The 23839-nt window shown below is 42.6% G+C and overlaps 1 protein-coding gene across 1 annotated transcript in view; it reads right to left on the minus strand.

Annotated features, from left to right (window-relative positions):
- The window catches only part of LOC139708451 (uncharacterized), a 36231-nt gene extending 16322 nt beyond the window's left edge, over window positions 1-19909 (minus strand). Inside the window, exons 1-8 of the mRNA XM_071620402.1 lie at window positions 18373-19909; window positions 16871-17157; window positions 14768-15317; window positions 7419-14587; window positions 7133-7379; window positions 6838-6955; window positions 3332-6776; window positions 5-3292 (exon numbers count right to left, since the gene is read on the minus strand). Coding sequence (XP_071476503.1) covers window positions 5-3292; window positions 3332-6776; window positions 6838-6955; window positions 7133-7379; window positions 7419-14587; window positions 14768-15317; window positions 16871-17157; window positions 18373-19909 — 16641 coding nt within the window. The remainder of the gene's footprint in view (window positions 1-4; window positions 3293-3331; window positions 6777-6837; window positions 6956-7132; window positions 7380-7418; window positions 14588-14767; window positions 15318-16870; window positions 17158-18372) is intronic.
- Between the last annotated feature and the right edge of the window lie 3930 nt (window positions 19910-23839).

The following is a 23839-nucleotide window of genomic DNA, read 5'->3' on the forward strand; positions in this document are numbered from 1 at the left end:
GAACGTCATCCAATGGGATCAAGTCAGTGTTGAACGCCAATTCTTCTAAAGAAACTTCTGTTTGGCAAGCAAAATCAGACGTTTCTTCAACATGGAAGAACGGCTCGGTGTCCACATCTGAGGTAGAAACAACGATAATCTCTTCGTAAGGAATATCCTCAAAGTCAGTCTGGCACATGGAGTTGTCCATTGTTGGCATTTCAGTGTCATGTTGTGTACCTGAGTTTTGCGTCTGCACTTTTAGAGGGACAACTTGCAATTTGGCCTCGAATGTTTTTGGTTTGGCCTGAGTAACTACACTTGCCAGTTGTGCTTGTCGTGATGCCTGCAGAGGTATGGTCCTGGTCTGCGGAGTAGCCTGAATGGGTGCATCTGCACTTTCTAGGAGAGCTGTTTGGAACGTGCTAACGTATCGCTCTTTGGTAGGCGAAGAAGTTTCATGTTGCATTGATTTTTCAGATGTTGTTACGGGACTAGTTGCTGCTTGTCTGTCCGAAAGTTCAATGTGAGGTGTCTGTGATGATGAATCAGTAACGTCTTTAACTTTATCCCACAATTTTGGACTCATTCTTACAGGCGTGGCTTGAACTGGTTTTACAGCATCTTCAACGATTGTGACCAGGGGAATCTCGGTTTGCACGGCCACATCTTTCATAACTTTTTTGGTAGATGTGTTTCTTGTGACAAATTGCTTGCCGTAGGTTTGCGAACCTGTCGATTTATTTGCTACTCCAAGTTGAACACTCTTCTCTTTTGTTGGAGATTTTACAAATACTGGACTTGAGCCTCTGTCTACTACATGCACTTCAGCTGACTGTGTTTCAACTGTGCTAACTTCTGCCGGATGTTTATCAAGAATATCCGATACAACCTCTTCAGTCTGTGTCTGGCAATCGTGTTGGTTCTCTTGTGGCATGAAGTCAGCTGGTGAGAAGGACACGGGCTCGACTGGCTGCAGATGGACTACCTCACTTATCACTTCCGTAGGCTGTTCATCAGTTTGAACTGTAGATTCGGTCATTTGTACGTGCCCGGTGAAGGAAACAACATCAGAAACATCTGCTTTTTCTGTTTGGGAAACAAAGTCCACCTTTCCTCCCGTTTCTGTATTTGTACTAAGAGATGTCGAATCAATAGTCGTAGTCTCAGTCATAATACTTGTTCGATCAACACAAAATTGGATAATTTGATCACTTCCGTCGATGACTGGTGTCTGTGACTCTGCAAAGGACACTTTTGTAACCATAGGATCAGTACAACTTTCCAGATTCTTGGCTGGGCTCGTTTGTGTAATTTCACTTTTACCCGGAATGGGTATCGTTGAACTGCCTTTGTCACTGAGTTTGTTTGGACTCGTTTGCACGTCTTGGTCGAACTTCTCATCTTTCATGGTGTACACGTGCTTGTTCTGGAACGTCTTCTCCGTTGGCAATGTTTGCTGGGCAGTACTTCCCAAGCGTATCCGCGGCATTGTCGTCGAGCCATCGGACGTCATATGGGAGGTTTGCGTCCCTGTTACATGCTTTTTGAATTCATATTGTGCATCTTTTTCCAATTTCACTGGAGAAAAGGTCTGGGTGAATTGACGAGACACCGCTGTCGTGTACATTGTTGATGTGTCTGAATTCTTTGCCTCTGTTTGAGTTGGTTCAGACGATTTTGATGCCATGAACTGATCGCTGAAGTGTCTTGTTTGCAATGAAGATGTTTGAGATGAATACTCAGCGACTTTTGGCCTCGAAATTAAAGATTCATACTCGTCTTCTGTAAGTACAACCACGGGGTCAGTTTGCATGTCAGCTTCGATTCCACTGTCAACATCTGACTCGGTATCTAGGTCGTCATCGTCATCGAATGACTTAATGATTACAGGATCAGTTTGTATCTCGATAGTCACGGACTCCGGAATCAAAGGAACGCGAAGAAGTTCTGTTTTTTCTTCCCTTTCGATTTTTTCGTCAGTAAGGTGCTTAGTTTCAGCTGTCTGACTGCTCCTTTCACCAGTGTCTTGAGTCACTTGTGTTGATGAAATTCCCGTCTTTGTTTCATATTGAGTTCCCTGTGGGAAGCTCTTGATATGAGTCTGTGTTGTAGCTTTTTTACATTTCTCTTGATGCAACGCAACTCCTACGTCAGTTACAAGAGGTGATGCTTGGATCTGTCCCGTAACATATTTAGACGCATACTGAGAATCCTGGTCTTTGAAGAATTTCTCAGGCATTCCTGTTGGACTATCCCTAACATCTCTTTGCACTTGGACGTCAGCATCTTTCAAATCTGACTTCATCTCATATTGTGTCAAAACTGAGACAAGCTCGTCACGAGCAGTGTTGATTGCCTTTTCGATTGTATCCGGGATGACTGTCATTTGCTGATCTTTCATCTCGTATGTCTTCTCGTACTGGATAGCGATGTTCTTCATTTCTTGGAGAATAGGGGAAGCACTTCGTGAGATAGAATCAAGAAGTGTTTGCATGCTTGTGTCCATGGTCTCAATTTCGAAGTCTAGCGACATTTCCTCTGGTCTTGAAATTGTTGGTTGAACCAGTTCCTCTTTGACAGTAGCAGTGATGTCGCGTCTCACAACAGTGAGCATCTCTTCTATGTCATCTAATGTCAAGTCAGTCATGGATGAGTTCTCATTGACATCAGCTCCAGCCTGAGCGCCATTGGCCTTTGACTGCACACGAGCAGCAGCATTGGATTTTTCACTCATCTTCGGTGCGATCTGAAAACCTGAATTTGTTCTCTCTGTGCTCCATTGAAATCCACTTTCTTCCAGCATTTGGTGTTGTTCCATCGTTGCTTTTTCAAGCTGCTCGATGTATGCTTGCATACTCATCTCCTTGGTTGTTGGTTTGTGTTGAGTTGATGCGTGACTCGATTGGAATTTAGGCATAAAAGTCTCACGTTCTGTCGTGTGTGGCGCTATCTCAGTATCTACATCTCCTGTCTTAGTGATTCTGGGATGTTGCCATGAGTCTTTGTATTGTTTTTCTCTGACATCCGTAACTGTAGAAACACTACTAACATCCGGTGCAAACTGCAAACTGACACCCGCTGTTTCAGTGGAAAACTGAGAACTATGGTGTACAGTCTTCTTTTCGATAAGTGTCGTTGAAACCCTGTCATACTTCTTCATTTCGGTTTGCTGAAAGCGAGATCCCATTTTTGGTTGATGCTGAACAGAGACATCTGACAAGCGTGGTTGAAGCTCCTCTGCTTGGGATGATTTGTTCACTAAATCCCTGCTGACTGGGTCTTCGGCACTGTCCCTGCTTTCGGGTGAATTCTTTGTTTGACTAGATATTTGCCGAGTGGAAATTGAAACAGTCGATGTAAGTTGAGACTTTTCGTCCAGCACAGTACCTGTTTCCTGGTTGACCACCGGTGCAGTGGCTTGGATGGGCATGCCAGTGAAGAAGTATTTTGGCTCATATTGAACAGATGAGTCGACAGTAACAGGAACAAAGTCGATGATGGTAACAGGATTCGTCTGTGCACCAGTGTCTGAAGTCTTTGTAACTTGTTTGGGCTCTTCCTGTCGTCTCTCCGTCTGCGTTATTGTTGTTTTTGTAACTTGACTTGCTGTAATTGACTCAGATTTTACGGAAGGTCGTGTATATGTGGACACCGATGAAAAACTTTGTTTCACTTGTGAGGTAGATTCTTTCACTTTTGGTTGTGGCATCGTATTTGTTGGTATAGAGTGCATCTCGACAGCTACAGATTCGTAAACCTTCTGTTGCGTAAATTCCCGACCAGTAACCTGAGTTAGCGTTGCCGCCTCACCTACTACAGGTTTTACTTGAAAAGTGGAGTCCACGTGACGTGGGCGTTCAGCTGTATTGGTTGATTTTGGAGTTGACTTGACGACACATTGTGATTCTGTGTTTGTTAGTTTTGGGGATACAGTAATCGAGGCTGTTTCTGCTATTTCAGGAGATATTTGAGATCTGACATCCTTTAGCGTTTTACTGATGACAGGAGGGACAAACTCTTCCACTTTCTTCTCTGGCAGTATGACCTCTTCAACTCGATCTGGAATCTTAGCTTCGCAAGCCTTTTCCACTCGTTGGACTGGTATGGTATTCACCATCTTTGTGCTGACCGACTTTTCATGAGTTTTGGGCGCTTTCGAATACCGTGCCGACGTAGTCGTACTTGCATGACGAACCACTGGCTTTGCCATCATTGCAGCCGAGGAAGTTCGAATTGCACTCTGCGAACCCATGTCGAATGTTTTAGCTGGTGCTGATGTGTTGACTGCTGTCACGGAAACGATTTTAGGAACAGTGTTGCTGCTGGTATGGGTAGTGTCTGGTGCAACTTGAAATGTTGTATCGCGCAATTCGCACACTGTAGTATTTGTTCCCGTTTCATTCTGGTCGGAGAGCGTCTGGGTGCCAGCATCTTCTAAATCGGGAAGGAATACTACTGGCGAGAGCTCTTCCTCTTCAACATCCTGTTTTATTACTTCGTCCTTCTCAGGTGTTGGAAGATTAGCTTCACATGCAGCATTTTTCATACGAACAACCTCCGTATTAACTGATGTTTCAGCTAATGATATTTCGTACTGAGTATGACGACTCAGTTGCAATCCGATGATAGGGTCAGATTTAGTGTCTCGTGTTGATGGCAAAGCGAGGCTTGATGAATTAGCACTCTGGAGTATGACCTGCGATGATATATTTGCGGATGTAACATCTACTTGCGAAACAGAGCTTTTCATCAAGTATTGAGCGTTAGTCATGCTGATCTCACTTTTGCTTGTCTTAAGCAACGTATTTGTTGATGCCATGGTAACCTCCGGTCTCGCCGAGGATGTTTTTGTTGCTGATGAAGGTTTTACTTGAACAAAGAAATTGCATGTACCCTTCTCATCGGTATTGATGCCTGTGGTTTCAACATCTGCTTTGGGTAACTCCGTCTGTTGTGCAAAGTCAGTGCCATCAATAGTTGCAGTTGTTGAAGTAGTGTCAGTCACTGGACGCACCTGCGCGACGGAATCTTTCGTGTACACTCTCTCAAATTGTGAAGTAGAGTCAGTGATTGATGTAACCTTAGTGTTGGTGCTGGACTCCATCTGCATTGTTTCAACTTGGGAACTCGTATTCACCACATCAACTTCAAAAATGGGTGGTGCAAATTCAACAGGAACCACATCTTGTTTGACAATTTCCTCATTAGGTATATTGGCATATGACGACTGATCATACTTCCTAGTAAGTATTGGCGATGTACTGTCGTCTGTTGTGTGTGCACTAACTTGTGCGCTTGTGTGTGCACGTTTGGGTAGCGGGGACGTATTTGTAACATTATCCTTCAAAACCGTTTCGGGCGTATTCGACCCGACATCCATGTTGTCAGGTAATGGGTCTTCAAGGCTAACCTGATGAGCAAAATCCTTGAACGTCGAAACTGCCAATGTTGAGGAATTCTCAGTGACTGGCTTGACAATTGCCGTCATCTCAGAAGTTAGTGGATGTATTTGCGCTGTGATTTCTTTTCTCTCAACCATTTCCAGTTGAGTTGATGTGTCTATTAACTCAGTGACAAGCGTATTGCTACCCATGTTTCGCTGCTGTATGTCAAGCTGAGTTGAAGATTCACTAAGGTCTGCGCCTTCGTATTGTGAGGTCATGTCTTTCCAGATCTTCCTGATTGTGTTGTTTCCACTGTCAACCTGATCTGGCTTTACTTGAGATTCCGCATTACTAACTTCAGGTAAGAAAAGTGGCGCACCAAGTTCAACGAATGATGTTTCTTGTTTTACTATTTCTTCTCTTGGTACGTCTATGTTTGCTAGAGTAGACTGGTCATGTTTCTTGACAAAGATTGGTGACGTACTTCCTACCTTTACATCAGGATGTGTCATCATTGACTCACTAGCCATCGTTACAGCAATTTGAGCAGCAAGGTTTGCACGTTTTGGAAGTGGAGATGTATTGCTTTCAGAGTCCTTGACATCAGTGTCTGTGTTTGAACCGTTATCCATTCTTTCTGGAATTGGGTCACTGATATTAGTTTGATGTGAGAAGTCCAGTCCAGTAACAGTCGCGTATGTTGATACATCATTACTCTCTGGGAATATAGTTGCTGTTGAAGAGACTGTATCGGGTTGAATCTGCACTGAGGAGTTCTGTAACGTCGTTCGCTCAAACTGGGAAGTGGAATCTCTGTATTTGACTAGCCTGGTACTGCTGCTCGAATGTTTCTGAAGTACTTCTATTTGAGTCATGGATTCCTTTAGGCTGGGAAGACTTTCAATTTGACAAGATGAATCTGTCAACAGAAGTCGCTTGGTATTTGTGCTTGAATCATTCTGTTCTACAGTAACCTGCGTGTGCGTATCCGATGTTTCTTGCTTGTACTGTGGAGTAAATTCTACCGGAGTGGCAACTGCAGGAACAATCATTTCACTCGTTTCCTGTGGTATGTCAGCATAGGTAGAGCGATCAAGTTTCGAGGGTAGAATTGGAGATGTGCTCCCAGATTTCGTGTCCGGTTTTGTCATCATTGACGATGACGTCATCGAGGCGCTAACTTGTGCCGAAATGTTGGCTCGCTTTGGCAATGGAGATGTATTGCTCATACCATCCTTCACACTGGTTGATCTAGTATTACTGGATCCATCTACCAGTCGCAGGACCTCTGTATCATTGCTTGAGTCTCGCTGATCAGCCACTACCTGAGCTGTAGAATCCTTCGTTTCTGTCTGCTTGTACAGTGGAGCAAATTCTACTGGCGTGGTAACTGCGGGAACAATCATTTCGCTTGTTTCCTGTGTATGTCAGCATGTGTAGATCTGTGTAGAATTGGAGATGTGCTCAGAGCATGGATGATGACGTCATCGAGGCGCTAACTTGTGCCGAAATGTTGGCTCGCTTTGGCAATGGAGATGTATTGCTCATACCGTCCTTCATACTGGTTGATCTAGTATTACTGGATCCATCTACCGGTCGTAGAACCTCTGATTGCTTGAGTCTCGCTGATCAGCCACTACCTGAGCTGTAGCTGTCTGCTTGTACAGTGGAGCAAATTCTACTGGCGTAACTGAACAATCATTTCGCTTGTTTCCTGTTATGTCAGCATGTGTAGATCGGTCATGAGGGTAGAATTGGAGATGTGCTCCCAGATTTCGTGTCCGTCATCATCGATGATGACGTCATTGAGGCGCTAACTTGTGCCGAAATGTTGGCTCGCTTTGGCAATGGAGATGTATTGCTCATACCATCCTTCACACTGGTTGATCTTGTATTACTGGATCCATCTACCATTCGCTGAAACTCTGTATTACTGCTCGAGTCCTGCTGATCAGCCATAATTTGGGAGGTAGAGTCTCGTGTTGCAGGAGATACCACTTGTGACGAAGAATCCTTCAGTTCCTTCTGCTTGTAGTGTGGTATCGACTCTACTGTTCTCACAATTTCAGGGACAATAACTTCAATAGTTTCCTGTGGTATGTCAGCATGCGTAGATCGGTCAACTTTCGAGGGTAGAATTGGAGATGTGCTCCCAGATTTCGTGTCTGGTTTTGTCATCATTGATGCAGTCGTCATCGAGGCGCTAACTTGTGCCGAAATGTTAGCCCGCTTTGGCAATGGAGATGTATTGCTCATACCATCCTTCACACTGGTTGATTTAGTATTACTGGATCCATCTACCTGTCGCTGAACCTCTGTATTGCTACCGGAGTCTTGATGATCAGCCATGATTTGGGATGTAGAATCCTTCAAAGATATAACTGCGGTATTAGTGCTTGATTCACTCTCCTGGGGTTTGACCAAAACTGCAGCATCACTGATTTGAGGTGAAAAAATGGGAGGGGCAAACTGCACAACTGGTGCTTCTTGTCGAATGATTTGTTCTGTTTCAACCTTTACAGCCTCTGCAGCAAGTGACGCTCGGTCCTGCACCTCTCTCACCTCTGTATTTGTGGAACTGCTGATGGATAAGCTTTCGTACTGTGTTTCAGTACTAAGATTCCCAATTTGTGTTGTGATGATGCTTCCATCTGACACGGACGGCTTGGCCATAATCGCGGCTGCCGACATATCTACAGTAACCTGAGAAGCACTATGCACAGTTTCAGAACGTGCAGTTTCAATCATTATCTGTTGGGTGAAATCCTTTGCTTCATACACTGATTGGATTGCTATGTCTTCACATGGCTGATATGCGGTGGATGACGAGGATGAAGTCATTACTGGCTTTATTTGTATTGATGAGTCTGAAACCCTGATAAAGCGAGTATTACTAGATCCATCTACCAGTCGCAGAACCTCTGTATTACTGCTCGAGTCTTGTTGATCAGCCATAATCTGGGAAGTAGAGTCTCTTGTTGCAGGAGATACAACCTGTGAGGAAGAATCCTTAACCTCTTTTTGCTTGTATTGTGGTATCGACTCTACTGTTTTCACAACTTCAGGGACAACAACTTCAACCGTTTCCTGTGGTATATCAGCATGTATAGATCGATCAAGTTTCGAGGATAGAATTGGAGATGTGCTCCCAGATTTCGTGTCCGGTTTTGTCATCATTGATGATGACGTCATTGAGGCGCTAACTTGTGCCGAAATGTTGGCTCGCTTTGGTAATGGAGATGTATTGCTCATACCATCCTTCACACTGGTCGATCTAGTATTACTGGATCCATCTACCAGTCGTAGAACCTCTGTGTTATTGCTTGAGTCTCGCTGATCAGCCACTACCTGAGCTGTAGAATCCTTCATTTCTGTCTGCTTGTACAGTGGAGCAAATTCTACCGGAGTCGTAACTGCGGGAACAATCATTTCATTTGTTTCCTGTGGAATGTCAGCATGTGTAGATCGATCAAGTTTCGAGGGTAGAATTGGAGATGTGCTCCCAGATTTCGTGTCCGGTTTTGTCATCATTGATGATGACGTCATCGAGGTGCTAACTTGTGCTGAAATGTTGGCTCGCTTTGGTAATGGAGATGTATTGCTCATACCATCCTTCACACTAGTCGATCTAGTATTACTGGATCCATCTACCAGTCGTATAACCTCTGTATTATTGCTTGAGTCTCGCTGATCAGCCACTACCTGAGCTGTAGAATCCTTCATTTCTGTCTGCTTGTACAGTGGAGCAAATTCTACCGGAGTCGTAACTGCGGGAACAATCATTTCATTTGTTTCCTGTGGAATGTCAGCATGTGTAGATCGATCAAGTTTCGAGGGTAGAATTGGAGATGTGCTCCCAGATTTCGTGTCCGGTTTTGTCATCATTGATGATGACGTCATCGAGGTGCTAACTTGTGCTGAAATGTTGGCTCGCTTTGGTAATGGAGATGTATTGCTCATACCATCCTTCACACTGGTTGATATAGTATTACTGGATCCATCTATCAGTCGCTGAACCTCTGTATTACTGCCCGACTCTTGCTGATTAGCCACAATTTGGAAGGTAGAGTCTCTTGTCGCAGGTGATATCACCTGTGAGGTAGAATCCGTCAAAGATATAACCCTGGTATTAGTGCTTGATTCACTCTCCTGAGGCTTGACCAAAACTGCAACATCACTGATTTGAGGTGAAAAAACAGGAGGAGCAAACTGCACAACTGGTGCTTCTTGTCGAATGATTTGTTCTGTTTCAACCTTTACAGCCTCTGCAGCAAGTGACGCTCGGTCCTGCACCTCTCTCACCTCTGTATTTGTGGAACTGCTGATGGATAAACTTTCGTACTGTGTTTCAGTACTAAGATTCCCAATTTGTGTTGTGATGATGCTTCCATCTGACACGGACGGCTTGGCCATAATCGCGGCTGCCGACATATCTACAGTAACCTGAGAAGCACTATGCACAGTTTTAGAACGTGCAGCTTGAATCATTATCTGTTGGGTGAAATCCTTTGCTTCAAACGCTGACTGGATTGATATGTCTTCACTGGGCTGATATGCTGTGGATGACGAGGATGACGTCATAACTGGTTTTATTTGTATTGATGAGTCTGAAACCTTGATTAGGCGAGTGTTCGCGCCTGCATTCTTCTGCTCAGAGGCGATTTGGGCAGAACAGTCTTTCCTTGTTGGAAGTGGAGATGTATTTACACCTGTTGCTTGAACGTCAATAGGCACTGTATTAACACCTGTTAATGTAATTTCAGCTCTGTCTGTGATCAAACCAACATCTTTCCCCAAAGGATGAATCTCTGCTTGATGCGAAAAGTCTTTGACAGCAACAGATGTTGTGGATGATGCGTCCTCCATACTTGGACGTATTGACGATTTCATGGATGCCACGGTTGGCTGAGCTTGTGCTTCTGAGTCTTTGGTTTTCATATCAAGTACTTGAGAGTAAGAGTCTTTCAGAGCGGCCTGTATTGTATTTGTACAGGTTTCCTGCTGCTCTGGTTGAAATTGAACACCACTATCACAGCTTTCTGGTTGCAAAAGAATTGGAGCTCTTTCTGGAACAGTCTCCTCTTGTACTACTCTTTCAGGCACAATTACCGAAAATTCATATGTTGACACGTCTTTAACGATTTCAGTGTTTTCGTTGATGGTAGCGTCCGTGTTGGCGCCGATCGTTGAGACAGGAACGACAACTTGACTTTGCTTGTCCAGACTTTTTGGTTGAAAAGTACATTCAAAATCGTTGGTTTCTGGTTGAACTGTCAGAGATGCCGTTGCAATTGAGGGCTTTACTTGAGAAGACGTGCTCTTCGTGGAAGGTTTCTGCTTTGTATTACTTCCTAGTGATCGACTCTGTGGTCTGGATGTTTGGATAATCTGATTGTTAACTGGTTGTTTGATATCAACTTGTTCACCTATCGATGATGTTTCTGGAATTACGTTGTCCGTCATATTTGAAGCGTCTTCCTGTTCGATCACTGTGGTATTAACTGCACGTTCTTTCCTTGAGATGCCTGCTTGTGTTTCTGCAACAGATACTTTCATATAGAAAGAAGAAGATGCTTCCTTGGTTTTCACTTTGTCAGTGTTCGTTGAATAGCTAGATGTTTCGGCGATTTTCACTGCCAAGTCAGTCTGAGTCGAAGAGTTTGAGACTGCGATGTGCGTCTGAGAGCCAGCAGACGCGGTGTCCGGCATTCGAAAAGTCGGTGATCCCAACAGAGTCTGTGTGATATGAGGGAGACCCTCTTCCCTGTGGTCTTCAATATCAACCTCGCATTCTTTATGAGATTGCTCTGTTACATATGTATTTACACCGGCATTTTGCACATCACGAAGAGCTTGAGTCGCTTGCGAAGACATTTTTACTGGTGTAGTAACTGGCGTATTTGTCCACTCATCGGTCATTTTCTGGCTAACTTGAACAGGTGTGGCAACCAACTTTCTGGAAGATGTATGGGTACTATGTGCGTAGGCAACAGGAGTTATCTGGAATCCCGCGTCTCGAGGAGAGCTAGAATCTGTTATTGTGTGCTTATCAAGATGTGAAGTCGACATTTGCTGAGTAAAATCATCGACTGAACTGTGGTATTGGATGGAGAATTGCTTCATCTGTGCTGTCAGAGTTGCAGTTTGTTTTTCCTGGACAGGGAGTCTGGTTTCAGTCATTTCATCCACTCCTGGCATTGATGTTAATGTACCCTTATCTTTCTTTTCAATCGTCGGCGGAGGTTCACTCCAGGTCATTTCATTTGCAGCATTTTCTGAAACTTCAATAACTTCGGCGACAATTGCTGGTTCCTCTTGGACTAGGTCATACTGAGTGCTGGTCGTATTTCGAGCAGTTTCAACCTGTGAAAACTGATTGAGAGTCTTTGGTTTCATCTCTGTCTCAGCATCTCTTGTCTCAGGTACTGGATGAGGTTCGCTTTGAATTGACACAGATTGCGTTTTGGGTTTCTTCTTTAGCTGGTCCAGATAGTATGAGACCACTTGCTTCTTGGATAAGTCAACTGAAATACTAGCATCTTGTGTACGTGGGGTATCAGTCGAAACAGTCTTTTCAGAGACCTCAGCAGTTGCCTGAACATGCATCACATTAATGTCTTTCTCGATTGTATTTGTGCCATTTTCCGTTGTTTCAGCCTTCATAGAAACTTGCACAGGGGTAGTTGACGTCTGTGGCCGCTCTAGTAATGTACTACGCGTCTCATAGGTAGGTGAAACCTGTACACCAGCAAAATTGGGGGTGTCTTTGAAGGGTGATGTCCCCATTTCGATAATTGAAAGGGCTGTCTGTTGAGCAGAACTGGATGTCTCAACAAGTGGCGTGTCAAATTGTGCCGAAAACCCCCTGGTTGACACTTTCCATGCTGAAACTCCAGTGTCCTTCATTATGGATGTGATTTCGGAAGATTCGTCTTTAGTTTTTGGTGCAGGAGGAGTACAAGTAGTTGCATCGTTCGTATCAGGTTTGTCAGGTAATTGTTGCAATTTCATGTGCACAGGAGGCTGTGCTTCAACAACAATAGGTGGCTCTTGAGTGACAACCGGGAATGGCATTGTCTGTGAAGCTGAGTCATTGCTCGATGGTGTTTTGGTCTCAGTGCCGACTTCCGTCACTGTTGTCTTCAGTTGAGTTGCAACACTACTCCGGTGTTGCTCATATTGTGATGATCCATCCAGCATATCAGGCTTAGTGTGAGTTTCTGCTGTACTTCTTCTAATCAACATGGGCGAGGAAGAGCCATCCGTCGTATCTGTTTCAGCTTGTGCGTATGAATCCTGTTTCAGAGTAAATGGAGAAGCATGTTCTTCATTATCATTTATCTCTGTAGGTTCGACCATGTCATCAAGGAACAGTTGTGGAATTTCTTCGTCTATTTCAGTCTGTGACCCTTGTTGTACTGATTTGGGTATTTTCATTCTTCGTCTCAATTTTGTCTCAGCTTCTTCTTCAACTTTCATCATTAGCTCTGGCCATGATTTTTCAGATTGCGTGAAGCTATTGGATGTACTTGGTATGAATGACTGGGTGAAGGTATTCCGCTTTGATCTTGTCTCTTCTTTTGGCGCCTTCAGGGTGAAAACTCCTAGTGACTTTATTGTTGGTGCATAGTCAGGCTCATCCTCTTGAGTAGCCAAGTGTGCTTCCAGTTCACGAATGGTCTTAATGTATTCACTTTCTAGTTCTTCTTTCAACCCTCGAAGCAGATCTCGCCATTGTCTTCGAGGCTCAGTGAAATTGTCAGAAACATCTGGCCTCTCAGACTGTGTGTAGCTCTCATTTTTCTCGGTTATGTCGGGTGCCTTCAATTTGATGACTCCTAGTGATGTTGGCTCTGCTTGTTGAACTTTCTTTTGCACAGTCTTTTTCTTTACTGACATGATAGCATTCTCTTCAATCCTGCTAATAAGCCGGTCCCAAGATGTTCCTGGTTGAGTTCCTTGATCCACAGTTTCTATTGTTGGAATTGTGGACTGTTCTTCTGTCTTCAGTTTAATGATGCTTACCATGGTTGGCTCTTTAGTCTTTGGTTTCGAATCTTTGGTTACCCGTATATAATCTTGTACTGCCGTATCTTCAATAGTCTGTATCATTGTGTTCCATTCAATGTTTGGCATTGTCCCAGCATCAGCTGTCTTTCTCGAGATCTTTTGCTTTAAAATCTCTTCAACTTCCCCGTGCACAATGCGCACGAGAAGAGGCCATGGTAGTTCAGGATCAGTTCCACTTTCTTCAGTGTCATTTTGCTCATTCTCCTCCGCCTTCACTGTCCTCTGCCGGATAATTTCCTCAGTCTCTGATTGAACCATTCGCACGAGCTGTCCCCAGGTGAATTCTGGCTGTGTCCCTTCGTCTTGTGTTGGTATTTTCTTATCTTCCGAACCGAGTAACTTGACAACAGTTAATGGTATTTTGTCAGTTTTTTGCGCGGTCTTCTCTGTTACAGTAGTTTCTTTCACCTGCTTCAGGACTTCCTGCCGGACTAACTGTAACATTTGAGGCCAATCAATTTCAGGTTGCACTGACTTGTCGTCTGTGTGGACAGAAGAACCTGTTTGCTGTTGTATCATCAGTTCTTCCGTTTCTGTTTTAATGATACGCACCAACTGAGACCATGTGAATTCAGGTTCAGTTGCGTTATCAGTCATTGGTGCTTTAGGTTCTTGTTTCAGCTGAATAGATCCCAGATACGTAGGGGTTTCTTTCTTCACTGCTCTTTCTTGCTCTTTTTCCATCACTTCTCTCATAACTTCCTGTTCTGTTACATTCCGTACCATGTTTATCATGTCAGTCCAGGATAGTTCCGGTTCCGTACCGGTTGTTGTGAACGTGCCCTTAGCCGAGATCGTGTTCTGTCTCGTGATTATTGACGATTCCAGTTCTTCTTCAACAGAAGTCATGAGATTACTCCATGATTGGATAGGATTTGTGCCTTGGTCAGCAACGTGTTTTTTCGGAGCTCTGTCTTTTGTTGACTTTAACTTGAAAATACCAAGTACAGAGGCCCGTTTATCATCTTTGCGTGATGTCGGTGTCCTTTCTTCTTCTACGAGATCTCTAACAGTGCGGATTAGCTGAGGCCAGGTTATAGCGGGTTCAGTGGGCCTGTCAATCATACTGGGCGTTTTCCTAGATGTTGTTTTGTGAGATTTGCTAACGTCCACCTCTTCGAACAATTCCTGTCGCCCTTTTTCGGAACTTACTTGGGGAGTGGTCAGCTTTATGACGCCGATAGTGTTTGGTTCTTTGTTTGATTGTGTCTGTCGCAGTACTCGTTTAGTAACATCCTCCTCTATTGATTCTTCCATCCTCTGTATCAATGTTGGCCAGGAAATATTACTCTGGGTGCCAATGTTCCGTTTCGCACCAATATCGACAGAACGTTGGACATATTGTTGAGTGTTTTCCAATACAGGCCGTTGTGCAATGTCAGGTTGAACTAGTTTGATAATTCCAATTGTTGGCAGGCTATGGGGTGATTGGCGAGGAGAGGGAATTTCCTGCGTCCCTTTCTGGGAGGTCTTTCTAGTTGTTGTTTCATTTTCATCTCGCATTCTATAACTACTGGATCTCTCGTAGCTATCGACCTCATCTCCTGCCCAACTCACTCTCCTCTCCAAATCCCTTGGACGTCTACGATCAGATACAAGCCGAAGTACCCCGATGGTAGGTATCCCGTCATCCGAAGGTTTTGAGTGATCTCGTGAAAATCGCTGGATAACCTGTTCGTCCTCGTCTAGAATTTGCTGAGCATAGTGGTAAAGGGATTCTCCCCGCGTTGTGGAAGCCAAACGACGTATCTGTGGAGTGGAATCTCCCATACTGATACCGCTGCTAGAGTCTTTCTCGTCGTCTCTTTCTAGTGGGCCTCTAGTACCATCGCGAGATATAAGTCTGATGACTCCAATAGTTGGAATATCTCCAGACGAAGTCTGTAAACGAAAAGAAATTGATTTCAATCAATTAATGTTTCCCCATGTTGTTTCGCGCATTCAATTGATTTGTCATTCACTTTGTTTCCACTAGTTGCGGCCTTCTATTAGCTGTCTATGGCAATACAAACTGACAGGTGTTTACCTCTACCTCTTTGTATATTCTAAACCAATGCGGACGTTTAAATTATTCGACATACGCACTCTGATCAGATCGTGGGAAGCAATTCGAACATTCACTTTCTTTTGACACTTGTGGAAAGCAAGATTCTAGAGGGCAAATAGTACTTCGCAAAATTACAGAGGCGCAGAGTAAACGTACGCATCATCTTCATTTGATGAGTTCAAATCCTACAAGTCAGACTCGATCTTATTCCTGACTTTAAAGAACAGAGTCTCAAAATTATTTTACAAAATTCCCATGAAAAAAAAATCTAAAAATTTAATGCTTATGGTACATGTTTTGTTCTTATCAATTTCACGAAGAAAAGTGGAAATTTATCTAAGATTTGTAGACGTCCAATGAGTCCACTGTCAAGGGATCACATCATTATATCTACCAATTTGAAGATGTAGTTGCTACTAAAATCACTGATTGTAAAAACACACACAACTTTTCCGTTTGATTTATGTTCTTGTTACATCAAATAATTAAAAAATAAACAAACGTAAAATCTAAATTTCACAGCCTTCAAGTTGCTTGTGATGGGAGAGACTTATTGAATACTGAAGTACCCTTGATCACTGAGACTTGACTTGCTTTTTGACAGAATATAATCAATACCACAAAATATGAGCAGAACTACATTTAAATAGTCAAAATGGAATGTGAATTGAAGTAAAATACTTAGAAATCAATTTATTCCGTTATCATCCTATTTTGCGCTAATTCTAATTCAAAGACGACGGCTGTTAAGAAAGACGTAATTGCTTGTGATTGCTTTTTCACTTCTCAAAAGAGGAGAGTATGAAACTGACATGATATTTACCAAACGTCTACAAAGAATCTTGTCTGGCTGACGTAATTTGCCAATATCTTAAAATGTTTAGGAGTTTTTTGAGATCCAAAGTGAAATACTGTCGATAGTAGTACATGTCTTTCATTCCTGAAGCGCCCTCCAAATGAACGATTGTGCCCTAGCAATCCTACTTTCCAGCAAGCCGCATGCGATTCACTCTAAGCGCAGAAGAGCAATGGATACGGCTCTGACCCGATTTGTCGAGTATCGTTAATCGATTATAAATAATTACGTAGCTTACAAGATCAGATAACCTCTGAGATTGTAGTACTTCCGGACAGTTTTAGCTTATAGTTCGCATTTTCGTCGGTACCCCATACTGAAATCATATTAGTACAGTGTTATTTTCTTAGATTTTATGGAGGCGTGCATATTTTAGAGCAAAAATCGACAGTTTTGCAGGCAAAGAAGTATGACAACTATGTTTTCCCCTTATTGACATCGACATCAAAATGTGTCTATAAGTACAAATAAACATCCTTTACCGTGAAGCTGATTATATGTCAACAGAATAAAAATCGCTATCATATTTACACCCATCGTTCCAAACGGAGATCGTCGACCAGGTGAACGTCCTCGCGGTGATCTTGTGACCGGAGAGGAGGATCTTGACCGTCGAACAGGAGAGGCAGATCTCGCTCGTCGGGGTCTACGAATCTTCTCTGATGTTGTTCGAGACACTTCGGAGTAGGTTGCCCACTCCCTCGGCAAACTCTGTGATCGAGAACTTGGCTCTTCGTCGTCTGTGCTCCACGACAGTCGGTCGGGACTGCGTTGACGTTGCTCACGGAAAGACTGGTTGCTTACCAGTTTTATGATACCTGATTTAGGTAATAGGTAAAGAAATTATGTAAGTGAGATCAATACCCACAAAAAACATACTCTCCTATAGTCATGACAGTCCTATGAGCTGTTAAAATGGTCTGCTTTTCATTCCGATCAAATTATCTCTTTCAAATATGTGTTATTCAGTAGATAGTTATATTATACTTATTGACGCTTCTGATGTCAATATCTTGATAAAAGAGGTCTAACTCATTGCTTCTAAACCACAGCAAGTGTGAATTTATCCTTTTTGGTTCTAAATCTCACTTGAATAAGTTGGATATTAATTTCAATTCGATTGTAGGTATCGATATCCCTCTGTCAAAGTCATGTCGCAATCTGGGTGTTATGTTTGACTCTCACATGGCTATGTCTGATCAAATCACCAACATTTCTAAATCAGTCCGTTATCAATTGCGCAGTATTGGTTTTATTCGCAAGTATTTGACTCGCTCTGCCACGGAAAAAATTGTTCATGCACTTAATTCTTCACGCCTTGATTTCGGTAATGGTTTGTTTTTCAATCTACCAAACTCACAAATTGTCCAATTACAAAAGCTACAAAATGCCGCTGCACGTATTGTTTCTTTGTCAAGTAAACGCAGTCATATTACACCTATCCTGAAGAGTCTTCATTGGTTGCCTGTACAGGAGCGTATTCGGTTTAAGATACTTCTTTTGGTTTATCACGTTATTGAGGGAACAGCTCCTGATTACAATGTTTGTTCGTCTCGTCAATACCAACCTTCACGAACTCTTCGATCCTCAACTTCAGGTCTCTTACATATTCCGTTTTCTAGGAAATCTTGGGGGGAATGAGCTTTCGCTCACGCTGGACCAACACTGTGGAATTCACTTCCTCGTGAGCTGAAAGACTCAGGCTCTATAACATCTTTCAGGAGTAATTTGAAATCATATGTGTTTAGCAGTGCATTTTGAAGACCAGTGCCTTTTGAAGACAGACTTTCATGTCTGTTTTTTTCTTCTGCTTCTTCATCTTCTTCTATTATGGTGATACGTACTTGTAATCTTCAGTCTGTTTGCTTTGATGTACAATTGTTAAGCGCCTTGGGCATTTAATCAAAGTGGAGAACGGCGCTATAGAAATTGTATGTATCATTATTATTAAAAGTATAATCTAACTTTCTTTATGTCAAACAAGTTGAAAAATCTTGGTGTGCGTTTGCACAGAATGGTTCATGTAGGCTCACCAATTGTGGGAACTCCTGGGTCTCTTCGTGAAGTTAGTGGCGACGATCGGTCCCCGAAAGATACCATGTGCCTCGGCGCAAGCAGCTCACACTGAGTTCCTCTGTCTCGGAGAGTCACTGTTGGACTCCTCCTCTGGACGTAGGTATCAGAACGAGATTCGTCCACAACGGAGAAGGTGGTCTCTCCAACATGCCTATCTCTCTCGACGGAATGCGGTCGAATGAGTTTAATGGATCCAATAGTTTGCGGCTCTTGCCTTGAATTGCGATGTGGAATGGCATACACTGGATCTACCCTTATGGGACGCGTTTCTGAATCACCCAAATCGGGACTATTGGGGTTAATAAGTCCGGTGTGATAGCGGAAGCTGCGGGGACTAGTTGGGGATCCTCCACCGTGTCTGCTCAACGGTATGCCTCCCATGTCAGCTCGGTAGCGACCGGTTCCAAAATATGAGCCTTGCCATGAATGCTCGCTGTCACCATAGTCATAGAGGTCTTCGTCGCTACTATCTGAACGTTGCGGGTCACGCAGTATGAAGTTGTCGTCATACGCCCGTACTGATCCTTGCGTTGAACTCAGTGTAGCCCGGGAACCGCTCCCTCGTCTTGGTCTACTCCCAGCGAGCACAAAGCTATCATCAATAGTTATTCTTGCCTCCGATGTGGACGGTTGCTGCTCTATTTGAACAACAGTTGAATCTCTGAGACCCCTTGATGGGCTGTTAGGTCTGGAACTTACGAAGCCTTGGTTGTCGAGTCCTAGTGTTGGGGAAGACGCGCGACGCTGTTTACCTCCTAAGCCGGTGTGATAGCGGTAGGTCATAATGTCATCATCAGTTGTAGCCATACCAATTGTCCATTCCTGGGGCATGGCTTGACGAACCATACTTTTCTTAAATCTAGCAGACGAAAAGTCAACATCGACATCAGGACCTTTCTTGAGACCACGAAGAATAGGGGTTTCATCTTTACTGCCGCTGAGAACTTTATCAAGGTCAGGCGTATCATCATTGGAAGATTTCCATCCAGTTGAGTAGAGGAAGTTGCTGGTCATATCAGGCTCATACGCGTGACGTCCGTTCATGATACCATCTCCTGTATCTTTGTCAGCTGCGATTGGGTACCGATAGAGGGCGGGACCGTAGAGATTACTTTCGGTATCAGTGTTATCAGAAACACTGAACACCTCCTGCTTCTTTTCCTTTCGTACATCTTGCCGTTTTTCCTTCTTCAAAGGAGGAGCCACCTTATCGTCCTCCACTGGGGGGACTCTCTCCTTAATGTGGACCTCCTCGCCATTACTTGTGATGAAAGTGTGTTGCAACTTTGGTGGTCTTTTCTTGCACCAATGTTTATAGCATAGAATGGCAGATGTCTCCAGAATGATGGCCGCAATGAAGGCCGCAACCACCGATCCTACGAGAACTCCGGTGCTGACTACGTTCGTGGGACATGCCCCGGCCTGTCCTGCCACCAAAGGTGTAGAGGCCAGAAGGAGTGATGAAGCAAGGAGGAACTTTAGCAACTGGTCCATGATCGAAGAGCGGAGGTCCAGATCGATGCTTCTTTCAAAGAACTTTGTTAGGCAACCATTGTCTCAGGTCCTGCATGGCAGACATGGAAAGAAAAATATATGTACATATATATATTTAATGTGAAAGCGTGTGTCGTATGTTTTACAAGGCTAATCGTAACGTACACTGTATATTTCTACAAAATGATTTCCATAAATTTACGTTTGTGGCTACAATTCTAAAAATCCCAAGGCAAGAAAATAACCGTAAATGTGATCACTATACAGCAGTAGTGAATGCTATATGTTTGCTAGTTGGACTTTATTTCATTTTATTTTATTTAATATCTTATAGTTTAATGATTGGTTTGTTGTTCTCATTGAAACGCTTGGCACAATGAAATGCTGATTCTTATAGCTTCCTTTAATAGCCATAGGCCATGCTGATGTCATAGCCGCAGAAGTAGCAAAATTTGCAAAGGTAAATGTTGGCAGGCGCCCATGATATTTGGTTGCGTTTATAAAGAGATTGCTTGGATACTGAAAACAACCTTGTCTGCACGAATTAAGACTAGAGGACAGTGTTCGTGAGGAAGCGTTGATCATTATTAATGTATGACGATGTTCGTCTTGTCTCTTAAAGTCTTTCAAATTATGCTACATTAATCGATAAAAATCCCCAATGATACATAGAAAACACATTTTTGTAAAGATTATCAACATAGGATATAGGGTTTAGCCTGCTCAGTTGCCAGAGAGAGAGAGCGCCTGCAGAGTCAAGTGCGTTCAGGACAACAACAACAACAACAACAACAAAAATGGATGTATGACTCTGCCAGTTTACATGGAGAATTTTAATCCAGACGGAAAACGAAGAGGCGACAAATGAGGAGGATATTCCAGCAGTTGCCTTCAGTAAGTGTCTCTTCAAAGAGCAAGGCTAAAGTCGTTTACACATGATCAGTGCGCAGAGTTTCGCAGGTCTGGTATACCACAGAAGGGCGTCACGCAGGCGTTACATTGGACAAAAGGACTCGTACGTAAGAAAGATCTGTGGGCGAGTGCCGAGTCTGAGCCGTGTTTGTTGCGCATTGGGTCATGGATGTTGCGCTCCAATGCAGGCTGTCTGTTTACATGGAATGTGGAAAACCCATATAGAACAGCGGTTTATTTGCTCTCATGCCAGAGCAATGTAAAATCATTTCCTCCGAGAAAAGGAGATATTCTGAAGTGGACTGGCATGGTATTTATCGTGAAGCTGACCACTATGCACCCGAGTGTATCGCCGTAATATGCAAATTCAAGCAGACTTCTTTGTTAGGATGAAGACGCTGATAATCGTAGACAAACAGCGAATGCCACATCCCCGCAGTGCTCCCGAGGATTCATTATACACTTCAAAGGCGTATTGTAGACGAAAGCACTCCACCATGTTGTGTAGCGGGATTTAAAGAGCGATCGTAAATTTACCGTACCTGATTTATCAAGAATTTGATAAAATACATAGATTGCATTTTTGCGGTTGACCAAATCGGCATTCATATTAATCGAGAGTTATCAAGGATTGTTCTGATATGTTCTTGCTATTATTTAATCATATGACATCGAATGTAAGAAAAAAAAATCTCCTTTATAAAAGCAAAGCCAAGTCCAGTTTTGCTTGAATGGGAACTGCGTTTCAGTACTGCTGAACTGAAGGCCGCTGATCTTCATCGAGATCTGCAGGAACTTGCGTTAAGGCCATGATCCGTAATATTGGAATCACGTTTGTTTGTGTTAAACATAGATCCTCTCCATTGTTAAAGCAAATTCAGTTTTGACTAGTCCCCTATTTGTATTCCTACAGCACAAACGGGAAGATCCAAGACCGACATGCCCAGATATCAGAGTTATAACTAAACACCAGAATGGGCTGGCAATGCTATAGTTTACCTGGCGCACAAAAACGTAATATTTATTTCTTTTTTACTCAAAATGAAGAAACAGACAAAGAAATAAAAATAAGTTTTCTTATGAAACACAGCCGATCGGTGCTTTCAAAAATCACCATGAAAATGTCCAAAAAAAACACACACCATAAAAACAAAAATGTTACCAACAAGTTAAGATGTCTAATAAGATTAGTATTCTGCGGAGACAGCTTTGGTATTAATCTGGCATTGTCTGGGTTAGCTAGATTACTTAATCTAAAGACTCACGAAAGAGTGTAAAAATTTGATAAATGCCAAGCAAATTAGAAGGTCACCTACGATTGGAGAGAAAATAAAAAGACTGACACGAGAGATGTTAAAGAATGGTATTTTCATCCTCTTACCAAACGAAAGGCAGACATCCACCCAAGAATAACTCTCCCCCTTTGCATCCCTCCCTCCTCTCTCCCTCTCTCCCTCCCTCTCTCTCTCTCTCTCTCTCTTTCTTTCTATATATATATATATATATATATATATATATATATACACTGTATATATATATTCATAGATATATATATATATTATATATATATGATATAATATATTATTATATGAATTATATAGGCCTATAATGTACATCAACGTGACGCAAATATTCCACTTTCATCATGAAGCTCGGATATTTTTTATCGTGACGTCTTAACTCAGAAATAAACACCAAAAATACACCAGTTTAGATCATAGGTTTGAAATTCTAGTGTAATCTCGGGTCATCATCGTTCATGAAGATACTTATTAGGTCTACAATTGAACACCTATATACACTGCAAATGCTTGAGGTTCAATGTGTTTGTTCAATGTTTAAGTTAATAACAGAAACAACGCTAGCAGCGCACCAATGTTTCTTTTGTTTCTCTTAATTGTTTTGGGTGAAATTTTTCTCAACTTGTGCGTTTCTTTAAATTGTGCAAGCAATGTATTAGTTTATAACACATAGATACTCGGAAATAGATTCATTACAATCAAATCAGAAGGCATTCGTCGATTTGAAAGTACTTTCTTTTATCAGGCTTATCCTTCGCGTTCTTGGCGCAACGTTCTCTTTGATGAAGCTAAGTCTTTACAATATTTAAAGAAGAGAATATAGTGTGGCAAAAAAAAAAACACCTGGAATTAAAAAGAAAAAACATGTTTGCAGTAGAACACTGCAACAAATACCTTTGAATATTTAATAGGAGCTTTTAAAAGATCAACCGAATCAACAGTCTCGAAACTCTACATACAGAGGCGATGAAGATGAGAAGTAACGTTTACACAACACTGATACTTTAATCCTCATACTTAGAAGGCAAAGAAGATTACTTCTGCGTCGAAGGGCATTGACGGAGATTTTGATGGATTAAGATGATTTTCTTTGAACGCCTTTCAAGCTCACAAAATATATTCATACCCTATTGAAAGTGTAAAGCTCATCGCTTTCATATTAGTGCAACAATTCGAGTTGGTTTAGAGTACTGAACGAGTGAAAAGAAGTGCTAGTGATTAAATGGACACTGAGAACCGAATCGGGAATGCGTGCAAGAAAATGAACGGACTGCAAATGAGCATACAAAAGCTCCACCGATGAAACGCTTTCTCTCACACATGCACTCACACACACACACACACACACTCACTCACTCAAAAACGCACTTTCATTACAGTGACACTGCTTGCTTTAAAAAGGCTACTGAAATATGTGCAGGAGACATCTCGGCGCCAATACTGCAAATCAAGGCAGTATCATACATCAATGACAACCAATACGACCGACTTTTACACACATCATAATATTATGGCAACGTCAGTGGCGGAAAAGCAGGAATTCTCGGGGAAACAAAAATGAATAAGAATAGATGAAAAAACTTAAGGTGAGTTCCTCAGTACTCATTCAAGACTCATTTATTTTTACAGCTATTGATGATGAAGATGTCCTTTTTGGTGGTGTCATGACAACAACGTTATACAATTTATTCATGCGTAAAGAGCTCACACAAAACGG

The sequence above is a fragment of the Diadema antillarum genome, unplaced genomic scaffold (assembly GCF_040938485.1).
Source record: "Diadema antillarum isolate AM-2024a unplaced genomic scaffold, OU_Dant_1.0 seq00001337_RagTag, whole genome shotgun sequence".
In the NCBI taxonomy this organism is placed as follows: domain Eukaryota; kingdom Metazoa; phylum Echinodermata; class Echinoidea; order Diadematoida; family Diadematidae; genus Diadema; species Diadema antillarum.